Source organism: Lampetra planeri, unplaced genomic scaffold, assembly GCF_965212315.1.
Source record: "Lampetra planeri unplaced genomic scaffold, kcLamPlan1.2.h2 scaffold_2202, whole genome shotgun sequence".
Taxonomy (NCBI): domain Eukaryota; kingdom Metazoa; phylum Chordata; class Hyperoartia; order Petromyzontiformes; family Petromyzontidae; genus Lampetra; species Lampetra planeri.
Window position 1 is genome coordinate 1,191 of NW_027614971.1, and position 14,382 is coordinate 15,572.

General features: G+C 60.5%; 1 protein-coding gene across 1 annotated transcript; it reads right to left on the reverse strand.

Annotated features, from left to right (window-relative positions):
• Positions 1-944: 944 nt before the first annotated feature.
• Positions 945-13,355, reverse strand: LOC144740484 (glutamate receptor ionotropic, kainate 2-like). The gene is made up of 2 exons (XM_078623336.1): positions 12,672-13,355; positions 945-1,204 (listed from the first exon to the last, which is right to left on the reverse strand). The coding sequence occupies exons 1-2, from the start codon at positions 12,868-12,870 to the stop codon at positions 945-947; spliced, it is 459 nt and encodes a 152-aa protein (XP_078479462.1). The 5' UTR covers positions 12,871-13,355.
• Between the last annotated feature and the right edge of the window lie 1,027 nt (positions 13,356-14,382).

The window sequence follows — 14,382 nt, forward strand, 5'->3', positions numbered from 1 at the left end:
CCGAAAGAACCAAAGAGTAGCTACAGAGGGTTGTCTGGGGACGTTAAACACGGTGGGGGTGGTGGGGGTGGGGGGGGTGGCGTTATTCCAAATTCATCCCAGATTCACGTTCAAGCCGGGGGTATTGACTTTCGTGTTACTCTCACGAAAGTCTGGATGGAGTTGGGCGCGTGGTGGTGTTTTTGTAGCCTTGGAGCATTACCTAGCCCAGCACGGGCTAGGAGTGAGGCTGTGACTCCGACCCCAGCCCGAACTCAGCTGCCCGGCCTCTCTCAGTGCCTCGCCCTGTGCTGAATGAGGAGCCTCCCTGTGCCCTACCCCCTCGGTTACAGCTCCTCCACGCGCCTCGTGTCCCAACGAAGGGAGGTCCGCGCCTCCAGGCGGGGGGCAGGGGGGGGGGGGTGCGGGGGCTACGGAGGGGAGGGGGGGATGGGGGGGGGGGCGAACATCACCATCATAAACACTGCCCAGGGGGAGGGGGGGATGGGGGGGGGGTGAACATCACCATCACGTGGAGGCTCCCCTCATTCAAAACTTGAATGAGGGGAGCCGCCACGTGGCATTCATCCCGGGATCTCCATGAATGTCTGGGCGGCCCTGACGGCCTCTTACCCCCCCCCCCCGAGCCCTCACGCAGCCCCAGTCGCGAATCAAGGGCAGGGGGCAGGGGGGCAGGGGGGCAGGGGGCGTGGGGCGACAATCGCCTCCCCTCTAAGACCCACACAGAAGTCGCTCTCCGTGTTTATTGGGTGAAATGCGTTGAATAGCGGTGGAGTGTTGGCGTGAACGCGTGGGCCCTGTTCACGCGGACATGGCTGTACCCACCGCGCCTCCCTTCCACGGGACCACTCATCCCACCACTCATCCCACCTCTCTCACCACAGCCCCCCACTACCACCACCACCACAGCCCGCCCCCCCCCCCCACCCCACCCGCACCAGTGGTCACTGCACCTTGTGCAGTTCGGCGTTCTGCCGCGCCTTGTAGAGAAACTCGCCGACGGCCACGAACACGGACAGCAGGAGACCCGCGGCGAGCACGATGAAGATGCCGCCGATGTTCTGCACGCCCAGCGCGCTCGCCTCCTTGCTCTCCTCCTCGGGGCAGCCGTTCCCGCGCCACCATTTCTCCTTCATCATGTGCAGCTTGCCCTCTTCCTGCAGCTGCAGGATGGCGATCGTGATCTTGTCACGGTACGGAGAGCCTGCGGGGTGGGGGGGGGGGGCAATGTGTGTGGGGGGGAGGCAATGTTTGTGGGTAATGCGAGTTAGAGGCAGGGGTGGATGTCGGGGTGAAGGCGCAGCCCCGCAATTGCCGGCGCACGCCACTGCGGGCGGATGGCGCCCACTGGGCGAGCAGACGCGGTGGACAGAGGTGGGGCGCGTACCCACGCTTTAGAATCAGAATCAGAAAGGGTTTTATTCGCCATGTACAAACAAGGAATTTACTATGGCAGGAAGGTGCATACATTCAACATGTAGGAATCTTAAAACTTAAATAAGTGGTGTACAGTCTAACTATACTAAAATTACAAAGTCTAACTAATACTCAGGGGCTAAAGTACCACACGTGACCTGCCACAGTCATAATCCAACTGCAGTGAACACATTTTACACTTCCCGTTGCTAGTGGGGTGCGGAGGGGCAGATGCGACTGAGGAGGTGTGGAAGGTGGAGCAGGTGGGGGCGAGTTCTAGACGGTGGAGTGTTGGCGTCTCAGCTGCCGCGCCGGAAGATCGAATCGAACCGGGTGGCGAGTCAGTCCAGAGCTACTCCCCACTGCCCCCCTCCCTCCCCTTGACGAGCACAACATCTGTGAACTCCTCCATGCAGAGCGTCACGGCGCTGCGGGCCCTCCTCGCCCAGCCGCCCAGGTCCCGACAGACGGAGCCGGGGAGGGGGGGGGGGCAGGGAGGGGGGGGGGCGGGGAGGGGGGGGGGCAGGGGAGGGGGGGGGCAGGGAGGGGGGGGGCAGGGATGGGGGGCACAGTGGGGTGGAGGGCGCCACATCCCAGATACCTCCCCCCGCCCCACCCCCCTCTCCTTAATTAAAGTTGAGGACGAGGCATGCGGCAGGTGCAGGCGACAGGTGTCGTAGGTGGGGACGGCGAGGGGGGGGAGGAGGCGGGGGGGTGGATGGGAGGGGGGAGGAGGGGGGCGGAGGGGGGAGGGGCTGGTGTTGAAAGGGAATGAGGAATTGGTGGGGAGGGGGGCAGGAGATATGAGGAGCGAGCGAGAAAGAGAGACGTAGCGGCTGGAGTGTGCCGCAGAGTCAGATGGGAGATGAACAACTGTGGCGGGAGGGGGTGAAGGAGGTGGTGGTGGTGGTGTTCGTTGTGGGGAGGGGGCGTGATGGAGCGGATAGAATTGTGTCACGCTGATGGGGAGGGATAGGGGAGGGATAAGGGAGGGATGGGGGGTGTTGTGGGAGCAGGACTAAGGCGGGGGGGGGGGGTGCAGAGGAGGGACACGACAGTGATCGGGCCTGTAGGGGTAAGGAACAGGATAGGGAAGGGATATGGGGGCTGTCGGGATGTTGCAGGGGATAGGGCGATTGGGGGGGAGAATTACGGTGGCCTATTTGGGGGGGGGGGGTGGGGGTTGTGGGCGGCGGCTGCGAGATGTCACCACCAAAACGACGTTCATTTTTCGCTCTTAAGCGTCTCACGGCTGAGCTCTCGCGTCCGATCTGAGCGGTTGACATTTCGAGGAGGGCGCCCCGCACTCGCGCGCGCGGCCAATCCGTTACCCTCGGCTCGGCCGCCGCGATCTCGGCAGCCGAGCCGAGGGAGAGGAGCGAGCCCGGCTTCAGCGGCCCTCCGCACCGCGCGGGGTGGCAACTTTGTGGCGTGAGCGGCCGCGTGCCCGGGGTGCGATGCGATTAGAGCGAGCAGGGGTGGGTGGCAAGGGTTGCCACGTGGATTCAAGAAGGGATAGGTGGCAAGGGTTGCCACGTGGATTTCAAGAAGGGGAGGGTGCCCAGGGTAGCTCGGTGAATTTCAAGAAGGGGAGGGTGGCAAGGGTTGACCCGTGGATTCAAGAAGGGGAGGGTGGCAAGGTAAGCCACGTGGATTTAAGAAGGGGAGGGTGTCAAGGGTTGCCCCGTGGATTTAAGAAGGGGTGGGTGGCAAGGGTAGCCCTGTGGATTCAAGAAGGGGAGGGTGGCAAGGTAAGCCACGTGGATTTAAGAAGGGGAGGGTGTCAAGGGTTGCCCCGTGGATTTAAGAAGGGGAGGGTGGCAAGGTAAGCCACGTGGATTTAAGAAGGGGAGGGTGTCAAGGGTTGCCCCGTGGATTTAAGAAGGGGAGGGTGGCAAGGTAAGCCACGTGGATTCAAGAAGGGGTGGGTGTCAAGGGCTGCCCGGTGGATTTCAAGAAGGGGAGGGTGGCATGGGTTGCCGCGTGGATTCAAGAAGGGGTGGGTGTCAAGGGTTGCCCGGTGGATTCTTGAATTCTTGAATCCACCCACCCCCTGTCTCTCTCTCTCTCTCTGACCCTTGCTTCTACGGGGCCCTTCTCTCGTTCTCTTCGCCGCTGTTTTATTAATGAAGGGCAGACACGAGAATTCGTGCGTCGCTGTTATTAATTTATTAGTGTCGGTGGGACGGTGCGGAGTGGTGGGGTGGAGGGGTGGTGAGGGGGGGGGGGCGAGGGGGGGCGGTTTAGTTCTCGTCAATATTGGATGAGAGAGTGCGGTTGTGGGTAAGCGGTAGGGACCTCCCGCCCGCGGGACTCCTGCTGCGTGAGACACCGATCTGCGGAGGTTGTGAGTGTGGGAGGTTGCGGGGAGGAGGAGCGGTGGTGCAGGTGGTTAGGGAGCTCCACGACAAACCCAGCGACTTGAGTTCGATTTCCGTTCATGACCCACATCGGTAACGAATATCTGGTCCATCACTAGGTCGACTCAGCCTCAAATAAGTACCTGGTGCGGTGTGTAAACATTGCCAATGATGGGTCGTGGTGGTGGCCACTCACGTGACGTGTGGACCTTCTTCATAGGTGCTCGATAACAGCAGCACTTGCCCTGACAGCCTGCGCAGGCTACACGGGGGATCTTTATCTTCGTAGTGTTAGGGCTGGGGCCTGGTTGAGGGTTAGGGGTTCAGGGTGAGGCTCAGTGGCGCTCTTAGTGCCACGTCCGCTGCCTCGTGCCACGCATCTCGGGCTACCCGGGTTCGCGTCCCGGCGCTGAGCGCGGACAGGGGCAGTGGCGAGCCAAGAGCGACGCTTGACCCCCACCCCTCCGCCAGCCCCCCCCCCCCTTCCCCCCCCCCCCACCTCTCGCCCCCCACATCCCTCTCGCACGCCTATCCGCGCCCCCTCCCCGTGCCGCTGACCCCGTTGGCAGTTCGACAAAAGACAAATACCACGCCGTGTTCGTCTCATCCCGCGCCGCCGCCGCCACCGCGAGACGGTCCCGACCCCCACGTCGCTATTTTCGCGTTCGGGAAAATGTCAGGTGACGCGATTCTCCAAATACCCCACCCCCACCCCCACACCCACCCCATCATTATCCCCCACTGATCCCGCAACCCCCTTCCCTTGGGCGAACCCCCACCCAGCACTCCACAGTCAGGCGACGGACGCTCCCGTCTCCAACACCACCGCTCTCTCCTCCCCCCCCGGCCCACCTCATCATCCTTCAACGAATCCCACCAACCCCCCTCCCCTAGCCCCCCCCCCACCCTAACCCCCCTCGCCCCCCACTCCCCCCACACCGCCGATTCTCCACCCAGACGCCCCCCCCCCACGCCCCCCTGTCCCCCTCTCTCTTTTGGGGGCGGATATCGCCGTTGAGTATCGCACTATGAAACGGGCCGACTCACCCACACGGAGTCACCACCATCAGTCAGGCGAGTCTCCCACAGCCCCCCTCCTAACACCGCCCCCCCCCATAACCCCTCACTAATCCACCATCCCCCCCCCTCTCTGTAGTCAGATGCCCCAACCTGAGCGCTCCGAATCGCTCGTCTCGCGAGCGCGGCTCGACTCGTTCATCGGCCGCGACCGACGGCTTTGTCCACGCCTCGGCACGCAGTTGCGCATTGGGGGAGGTGGACGCCACCACGTCTGGTCAAGGGGGGTGGGGGGTGGTTTGGGGGTGGGGGGGTCGCAACAGAGAGCTGCGAATCGCTGAGCGGGGTTCGGTGCTCGAACGCGATCGAGGCTCCTCGACTCCCAAGCGATCTGGCGATGCTGCTGCTGCTGCGTTGGCAGCGGGTGCACAAGCACAGCCAACAACAACAACAACGACAACTCAGAGTGTTCCGTGTCGACAACACGGTGGCTTTACAAAGGGGGAGAAAACAACGAGGCGACGTTTCGGGCAATGCCCCTTCTTCGTGGCACATAGCTAGGGAGGGCACGGAGACCGTGGATCATAAGAGTTGGAGACTGCACTTTACACCACGGGCCCTGCTGAGAGCGACAATGTTACAAATGTGCGCTGCGCTTACACGCGCAGATGAACAGTTAAACTGCGAGTGGCTTATCGAGCCACAAATGTTCACGACTCGCCGCAGAGACGTCCACGGATTAGCCCCCTCCCCTCCCCCCCTGAATTCACCCCCCGCACTCCTCGTGGTGACAGAGAGCGCAGCGCGGCACTCGGAGCGCTCCGAGAGCATGAAACACTCCGCGCGTTTCAGACACACCGCCGCCTCCGCTGGCACCGCCGCCGCGAGCGTGGATTTCAACGCTCGCCGCGACGAGGACTCAAACCCCAGCGGACATCGTCTCGGGGAAGCGGCGGTGTCTTCCCTGTCTCTCCCCCAGCCACCCCCAGATCAACCCCCCCCCCCCACCAACCCCATCCCCACCACCTCCCTCCCGCACCGCACTATTAAGCCCCGTCGTGAAGTCGTTCCTTCTCTCCTCTGAGTCAGCTGCGAACGGAACATTCACCCCTCCAGCTCCACGTCCTCCCGTCCACTCCATCACGAGTCGCGGTCTATCCACTGCTGGCTGAGTGCCTGCCCAAGCCGTCTCGGTCTGTCACAGGTCGCGTGATGCAGCCAGTCCACCACCAACTCCTGCTCACGAGCCGAGCTCACAGCTCCCCCGCATTCTCGCCGTGGGAGTCCTCTCGCGAGCGCGTCCCTCCGTTGGCTGCCACTCTGTCTTTAGTCTCGACCCCCGGACATCGTCATAATCATCATCTCTAACAACAACTTTCCTTGGCAGTCTACACGATGTCCCTTGCCTGCGTACATTCACTAAAACACACTCTGCCGCTGCGCAATTTCGATGGTCCACCTGCTTATTTGCGTACCGTTCAGAATCTGTTCCAATGTTCACCAGCAATACACTCATCCAGAGCCCCAGACAGATATACAACTCACAGATGCCCAAACCACACAGACACCCAGTCAGATATAGACTCAGTCAATCTACACCCAGCAACTAAGAACACCCAGTCAAAAGAGCACTCAGAGGGTAGGCTATCCATCCAAACATACACCCAGCGAAAAATTACAACCAGGCAGAAATACAGGCAAGCATAAATATAGCGAGCACAGAGACCAGTGGGCCAGCTGACGGCCCAGCGAGGCGTACAGCCAGACAGAAACGCACAGGCCACCAGCCCAGACGCACACCTTATCCAACCAGACACCCAGCCAAATATACACCCAGCCAAACGTACACTCAGTCAATTACACCCGGCCGATAAAACACCCTTCCACGAGAACTCTAAAGAGGAAGACCACCCACCCACGCACCCGGCCAAACACACGGACACCCAGCCAGACGCACAGACACCCCGCAGGCGAGACGCCCCTACAGTAAAGCAATCATTGTAAAAATCGCTGAGCTACTGAGATTTTGCGTTGTTGCGGGGGGGGGGGGCAATGGGGGTGCGCAGGGTGGGGGGGTAGCGGCAGATGTTCTCATGCCGGGGGGGCTGGGCCAGGCTTCTCATTAAAGCGGCGCTACCCCCCTCCCCGCCGCAGCCCCCCCCCCAACCTCTTCCTCCCCCACCGTCTCCCCCAACGGCGTGGAGTCATTAACACGAGGAACGCCCCGTAGCGGGGCGTGCAGATGCACGTCTGTGTGCAAGTGTGCGTGTGTGTACACGTGTCTGTGTGTACACGTGTGTACACGTGTTTGTGTCTACACGTGTTTGTGTGTGCACGTGTCTGTGTGTACACATGTGTACACGTGTGTACACGTGTTTGTCTCCACGTGTTTGTGTGTACACGTGTTTGTGCGTGCACATGTGTACACGTGTTTATGTGTACACGTGCCTGTGTGAGAAGCAATTTCATCATAAAAGTTACTTGCAAACGCCTCCCCTATCAACCCCCTTAAGGGAAAGAACGGTGATCCAATTTCCGAACCGCAGGAACAGGTCTGCAGGTTTGCTGAGTATTTCTGTGGGGTCTTGGAGGAGGGGAAACTCTAAAACAGTTTTATTTGTACCAGGTAAGGCTCCACTGAGCTATGCAGCTGTTTTTCAGAAACGACCTGGCCACAAATGATAGCTCAACGAAGTGGCTTATCATCATCACGTGGAAATGTATAGCAGCCAAATACTCTGAACGCGTGTTTCTAAACGTGGAGATTAAAACTAGAGAACCCGAAAAAGAAGAAGAAGCCACACAACCGCGGGGATAAAACGCAAACTTCCTATATACAGCAGCAGGCGTTAGGGTCGGGATCGAACCCACGACCTCCTGTGTACCGGGCGAGGTAGTTAACATCTCCCAGCCACCATGGCGCCCCTCAGCCCAGAAAGCACCGTGGGCAAGGTGGGGACGAACCTGCTGAGGCTGTGGTGCCTCAAATATTGGGAGGAAGAAGTCGCTCCCTGTGAGTAGTTGGCCGCCGATGTGACATTTGTTGAGGAAGGGCGATCCAGAGTCTGAGGCCAGGAAAAGTGCTGGGCAGAGATGACCTGGCTGTGACGGTCCCACCTGATGACGGAGACTTGTGTTGCCTCCGAAACGTCGTGATTTTATTGTTTTATTTTTATTAATTTTTAATTTCATTTTTTACCTACGTGACTTTACCGAAAGAACTAAGAGTATGAATCCTTGCAGTCACGAAAGCTTCAAATCTAGAACAGAGATGACCTCTCAAGGGAGGATAGCGTCTGTGTGCAGACTGCCCTATACGGCATCAACACAACCGTCTGGTCCACACGACGGGTTCTGCAGAATTGGAAGGATGAATTGGTGGAGAGACAGCACTGATTGCCACAACTACCGGGGCATCTCGCTCCTCCGTGTGAGGCCAGGGAAAGGTCCTGGCAAGGGTAATTCGATGTCGCCTGGCCAGGCAGTGCGCTGAGGAGAGGCTTGCAGAGCCCCAATGTCGTTTCTCTGTGTGGCGGCGACAGCGGAGGTGTAGGGAATTTCAAAAAGACCTACATCTATGTTTAGATGACCTGGCCAAGGCCCATGATACCACCAACAGACCAGCGCTCTGGGTTACTCTTGGTGCTTTCGGAGTCCCATTCCCTCTGCTCACAACTATAAAGGGCCTTCATGGAGGCGGGCAGGCCTGGGTAAAGCTGCGTGGTCTGAACCATTCCCTATTCACCCTTAGGGTGCCGGAGGGGTCTCCTGCGACCCACACACGATGTGACATCTTCTTTGGCCACGTAGTCTGCTGAGGCTGTTTGGGGGATCTTTGTATGTGTGTGCTGTTTGAATCAGAAGCTGAATTGGTTGAAATCGTTGTCATGGCGATGCCCTTTTACTCATCATTGCCACGATGAGGGTATCCAGAAACCCCAGCAACAGGGCACCCAGAACCAACACACCCAGCACCAACACACCCACACACACCCAGCACCAACACACCCAGCACCAACACACCCACACACACCCAGCACCAACACACCCAGCAACAGGGCACCCAGAACCAACACACCCAGCACCAACACACCCACACACACCCAGCACCAACACACCCAGCACCAACACACCCAGCACCAACACACCCAGCACCAACACACCCAGCACCAACACACCCAGCACCAACACACCCACACACACCCAGCACCAACACACCCAGCACCAACACACCCAGCACCAACACACCCAGCACCAACACACCCAGCACCAACACACCCACACACACCCAGCACCAACACACCCAGCACCAACACACCCAGCACCAACACACCCAGCACCAACACACCCAGCACCAACACACCCACACACACCCAGCACCAACACACCCAGAACCAACACACCCAGCACCAACACACCCACACACACCCAGCACCAACACACCCAGCACCAACACACCCAGCACCAACACACCCAGCACCAACACACCCACACACACCCAGCACCAACACACCCAGCACCAACACACCCAGCACCAACACACCCAGCACCAACACACCCACACACACCCAGCACCAACACACCCAGCACCAACACACCCACACACACCCAGCACCAACACACCCAGCACCAACACACCCAGCAACAGGGCACCCTGCACCAACACACCCAGTACCAACACACCCAGCACCAACACACCCACACACACCCAGCACCAACACACCCAGCACCAACACACCCAGCACCAACACACCCAGCAACAGGGCACCCTGCATCAACACACCCAGTACCAACACACCCAGCACCAACACACCCACACACACCCAGCACCAACACACCCAGCACCAACACACCCACACACACCCAGCACCAACACACCCAGCACCAACACACCCACACACACCCAGCACCAACACACCCAGCACCAACACACCCAGCAACAGGGCACCCTGCACCAACACACCCAGTACCAACACACCCAGCACCAACACACCCACACACACCCAGCACCAACACACCCAGCACCAACACACCCAGCACCAACACACCCAGCAACAGGGCACCCTGCATCAACACACCCAGTACCAACACACCCAGCACCAACACACCCACACACACCCAGCACCAACACACCCATCACCAACACACCCACACACACCCAGCACCAACACACCCAGCACCAACACACCCAGCACCAACACACCCACACACACCCAGCACCAACACACCCAGCACCAACACACCCAGAAACAGGGCACCCTGCACCAACACACCCAGCACCAACACACCCAGTACCAACACACCCACACACACCCAGCACCAACACACCCAGCACCAACACACCCAGCAACAGGGCACCCTGCACCAACACACCCAGCACCAACACACCCAGCACCAACACACCCAGAACCAATCACGATGACACCCAACACACTCAGCACCAGGACCCCCAGCACTAGGACACCCGCAACCAGCACATGCTTCATCAAGACGCCCTGCACCAGGACACCCTGCACCGGGACACCCTGCACCGAGCACGAGGGTACCCAGCACCCTGCGCTGAAACCCATGAGCGAGATACAAGGCACACGTGGAGGGGCTGAATGGTGGAAAGAGGGGAGGGTGGGGCTGTGGGGGAGGGGCAGGGCGCACCCCCCCACCCCCCGCACCCCCGCACCCCCGCACCCCCGCACCACGTGTTTACATTTCACACTTTTAAATTGAATTCTAAATCGTCCCGCGATTCCCTCCTCTTCCCCTTCGTATGCAGGGCGGTTCAGATCAGCAGGTGGGGGGGAGGGTGGGGAGTGCGGGGGAGGGGAGGGGGCCACGGGGGAATTGAGGAGTTGTGGCGGGGGGGGGGTGAATGAGTGCCGCGCGCACGCATTTAATTAGCCGTGGTGACGTCACTGTGAATGAGTAGGGGGAGCCCCCCCCCCGTCCACCCGCCCATCGCCCCCCAGTCAGCTGTAGATAATCTCCAATTCATTTTCTCTCCATTAACGAGAGCCGAGCTCCTTTGGGGTTGCACACGGCGCGACGGAGAGCGACAGCCATACCCCGTGTCCCTACAGCCTTGCCCCGTGTCACTACAGCCTTGCCCCGTGTCCCTACAGCCTTGCCCCCTGTCCCTACAGCCTTGCCTCGTGTCTCTACAGCCTTGCCCCGTGTCCCTACATCCTTGCCCCGTGTCTCTACAGCCTTGCCCCGTGTCACTACAGCCTTGCCCCGTGTCCCTACAGCCTTGCCCCGTGTCACTACAGCCATGCCCCGTGTCCCTACAGCCTTGCCCCGTGTCCCTACAGCCTTGCCCCGTGTCCCTACAGCCTTGCCCCGTGTCACTACAGCCATGCCCCGTGTCCCTACAGCCTTGCCCCGTGTCACTACAGCCTTGCCCCGTGTGACTACAGCCTTGCCCCGTGTCCCTACAGCCTTGCCCCGTGTCCCTACAGCCTTGCCTCGTGTCCCTACAGCCTTGCCCCGTGTCCCTACATCCTTGCCCCGTGTCTCTACAGCCTTGCCCCGTGTCACTACAGCCTTGCCCCCTGTCCCTACAGCCTTGCCCCGTGTCACTACAGCCATGCCCCGTGTCACTACAGCCTTGCCCCGTGTCCCTACAGCCTTGCCCCGTGTCCCTACAGCCTTGCCCCGTGTCCCTACAGCCTTGCCCCGTGTCACTACAGCCATGCCCCGTGTCCCTATAGCCTTGCCCCGTGTCCCTACAGCCTTGCCCCGTGTCCCTACAGCCTTGCCCCGTGTCACTACAGCCATGCCCCGTGTCTCTACAGCCATGCCCCGTGTCCCTACAGCCTTGCCACGTGTCCCTACATCCTTGCCCCGTGTCACTACAGCCATGCCCCGTGCCTCTACAGCCTTGCCCCGTGTCCCTACAGCCTTGCCACGTGTCCCTACAGCCTTGCCCCATGTCACTACAGCCATGACCCGTGTCCCTACAGCCTTGCTCCGTGTCCCTACAGCCTTGCCCCGTGTCACTACAGCCATGCCCCGTGTCTCTACAGCCTTGCCCCGTGTCCCTACAGCCTTGCCCCGTGTCACTACAGTCTTGCCCGTGTCCCCACAGCCTTGCCCCGTGTCCCTACAGCCATGCCCCGTGTCTCTACAGCCTTGCCCCGTGTCCCTACAGCCTTGCCCCGTGTCCCTACAGCTTTGCCCCGTGTCCCTACAGCCTTGCCCCGCGCCCCTACAGCCATGAAAGTTGCGAAACCAGCTCGCAATGGGAAAGTGCAAGTTCTACTCCCGGTTGAGGTGTTGATCTCAACCCATGTTCCCTCTCTTTCCATTAAGGACAACCTATGGATGGACTCGCCTCCGCCATACGAATGTGGAAATTCAACCACTGGCTGTACAGGGTTTGTAAACGGAACACGAGCATCGACATCTCACCGCGCATTCGAACAGAACATCGCTCCTGAAATTGTCCGTGCAGATCCAGAGCCGCCGTAACCCAGAGGTAGCAACCGGGTACCCGATACCCGTACCCTACCCGATACCCGGCTACCCGTACCCGGCCGGGTACGGGTACGGGTACCCGTTTGCGACCCTGGTGCGGCCGGGTACAGGTACGGGTAGGCCGTGAGTCACTGGTGAGTCACCGTTTGTCACTCATTTCGGGTAGGGTACGGGTAGCGTACGGGTAACCATTTGCGACCCTGGTGCGGCCGGGTACGGGTACGGGTACGGGTACGGGTACGGGTAAGGAATCAAAACCCGTTTGCGACCTCTGCCGTAACCCCATGCGTCTGTGAACCCGCACATCAACGGCATTGCCAATGTGTCCCATCGTGCCCCCCGTGCCCCCCCCCCCTCCACCCGTGCCCCCCGTGCCCCCCCCCCTCCACCCGTGCCCACCGCGCGTACCGATGGGGGTCCCCACTCCGTATCCCTTGCTGTCCACGAGGCCGCCGATCTGCGTGAGGTTGCAATTGCGCTGCGTCACGAACTCGATGTTGGTGGACTCCATGAGGAAGGCGTAGTCCGTGGTGAGCACGCGGTTGATGCCCTCGTCGTTGCTCTTCACCAGCGACGTCTGCGCGCGGCTGTCCATGAAGATCCACATCTTCTCGTACGTGGTGATCTTGGACTTCTGTGGTGGCACGCGTGGGGCCGAGAGGTGGGAGAGGGTATTGGTGGTTTGGGGGGGGGGGAGGGGGCAGAGGTTAGGAGAAAGGAGGGCCACAGGGTGGCGTCGTGGTCACGCTCGCGCCTCGCTGCGACTCGGTTCGGTGCCCCACTCGGGTCGTTCCGGGTGGACCCCGCCCCGAGTCACGTGACTCGTCTCAAGTTTCTACTTCGAGGATACGTACAGCCGATAAGCGATGAGTTGCGGGGAGGAAATCGGAGCGCCCGGAGAGAGAAAAAAAGAAAAAAGCACGCCTTGCGCGAGGGGGGCAACCCTCTATCCCCCGTCGAGAAAGGATGGATGGAGATCAGCCAGAACGTTGCTGTACCGCCAACTCCTGGCGAGCCAGAGTATGGGCTCCTCCTCGAAGCCCACGGGAAGGGGAGTTTCACAACATCATCTGCGTGCTGATCCACCAACCCTCGCTGCTCCTGCTGCAGCTGCCGCCTACGCAGTGCTGGATCACAGATGCGTCACGCGCAGCCGTAGCCAGCCGGAAGCTAAGCAGGCTGAAGCGTGCTGGGTGACCTCACCTGGAGCGTGGGAGACCTCCGGTATCTCCAGAGCGGTCGTCTGTGGCCGCTCGCCAGTGATGTCCTACGGGGCGGGGTTGCTAACGGATGGGAACGCGTCCCAGTTGATCCCCCTTCCCCCCTCCCTCCCTCCCTCCATCCCTGCCACCCTCCCTCCCTCCCCCGTCTCCCGCAACCCTCCCCTCCCTCCCGCCACGTGACAGCCGCAATTAAATCTCAGCGCGATTGATGAAGGTCGGGTCACGTGCTCGCTCTGCAGGGATCACGAGCTCCGTGCGCGAGGCGGGCAGCTCCCCCCACCCCCACCCCCCCCCACCCCCTCGGAGTTCACGCGGAGCGAACGGCATCGATCGTCACGGCGCGCTCTGAATGATCGCTCGCTGACCGCCACCCCCATTCCCTCCACCCACCTCCTCCCTCCCTCCCTCCTCCTCAACCGCACCCACCTCATCCTCTCCCTCCACCTCCTCCCTTCCCTCCTTATGCTCCTCCACGTCAACCCCACCCACCTCCTCCTCTTCCTCCAACTCAACACCCACCACCTCCTCCACGTCAACCCTGCCCACCTCCTCCTCTCCCTCCTTATCATCATCCACCTCCTCCTCCACGTCAACCCCACCCAGCTCATCCTCCTCCGACTCAACATCCACCTCCTCCTCCTCCACGTCAACCCCACCCAGCTCATCCTCTCCCTCCACCTCCTCTTCCTTCTCTCGCTGCTCAACGCGGGGGAGGGAGCGCGTGGCGTCTCATGCAGCAGCAGCAGCAGCATCATCGTCATCATCACATGACATCATCAGAAAGGACAGTAACACCATCATCACAATCAGCAGCACTCTGAGCAATATCATCTTCGGCGGCAATAAAATCATCAGCAACAGGAGCAGCAACACCAGCGGGATGTGCACCTGCAGCC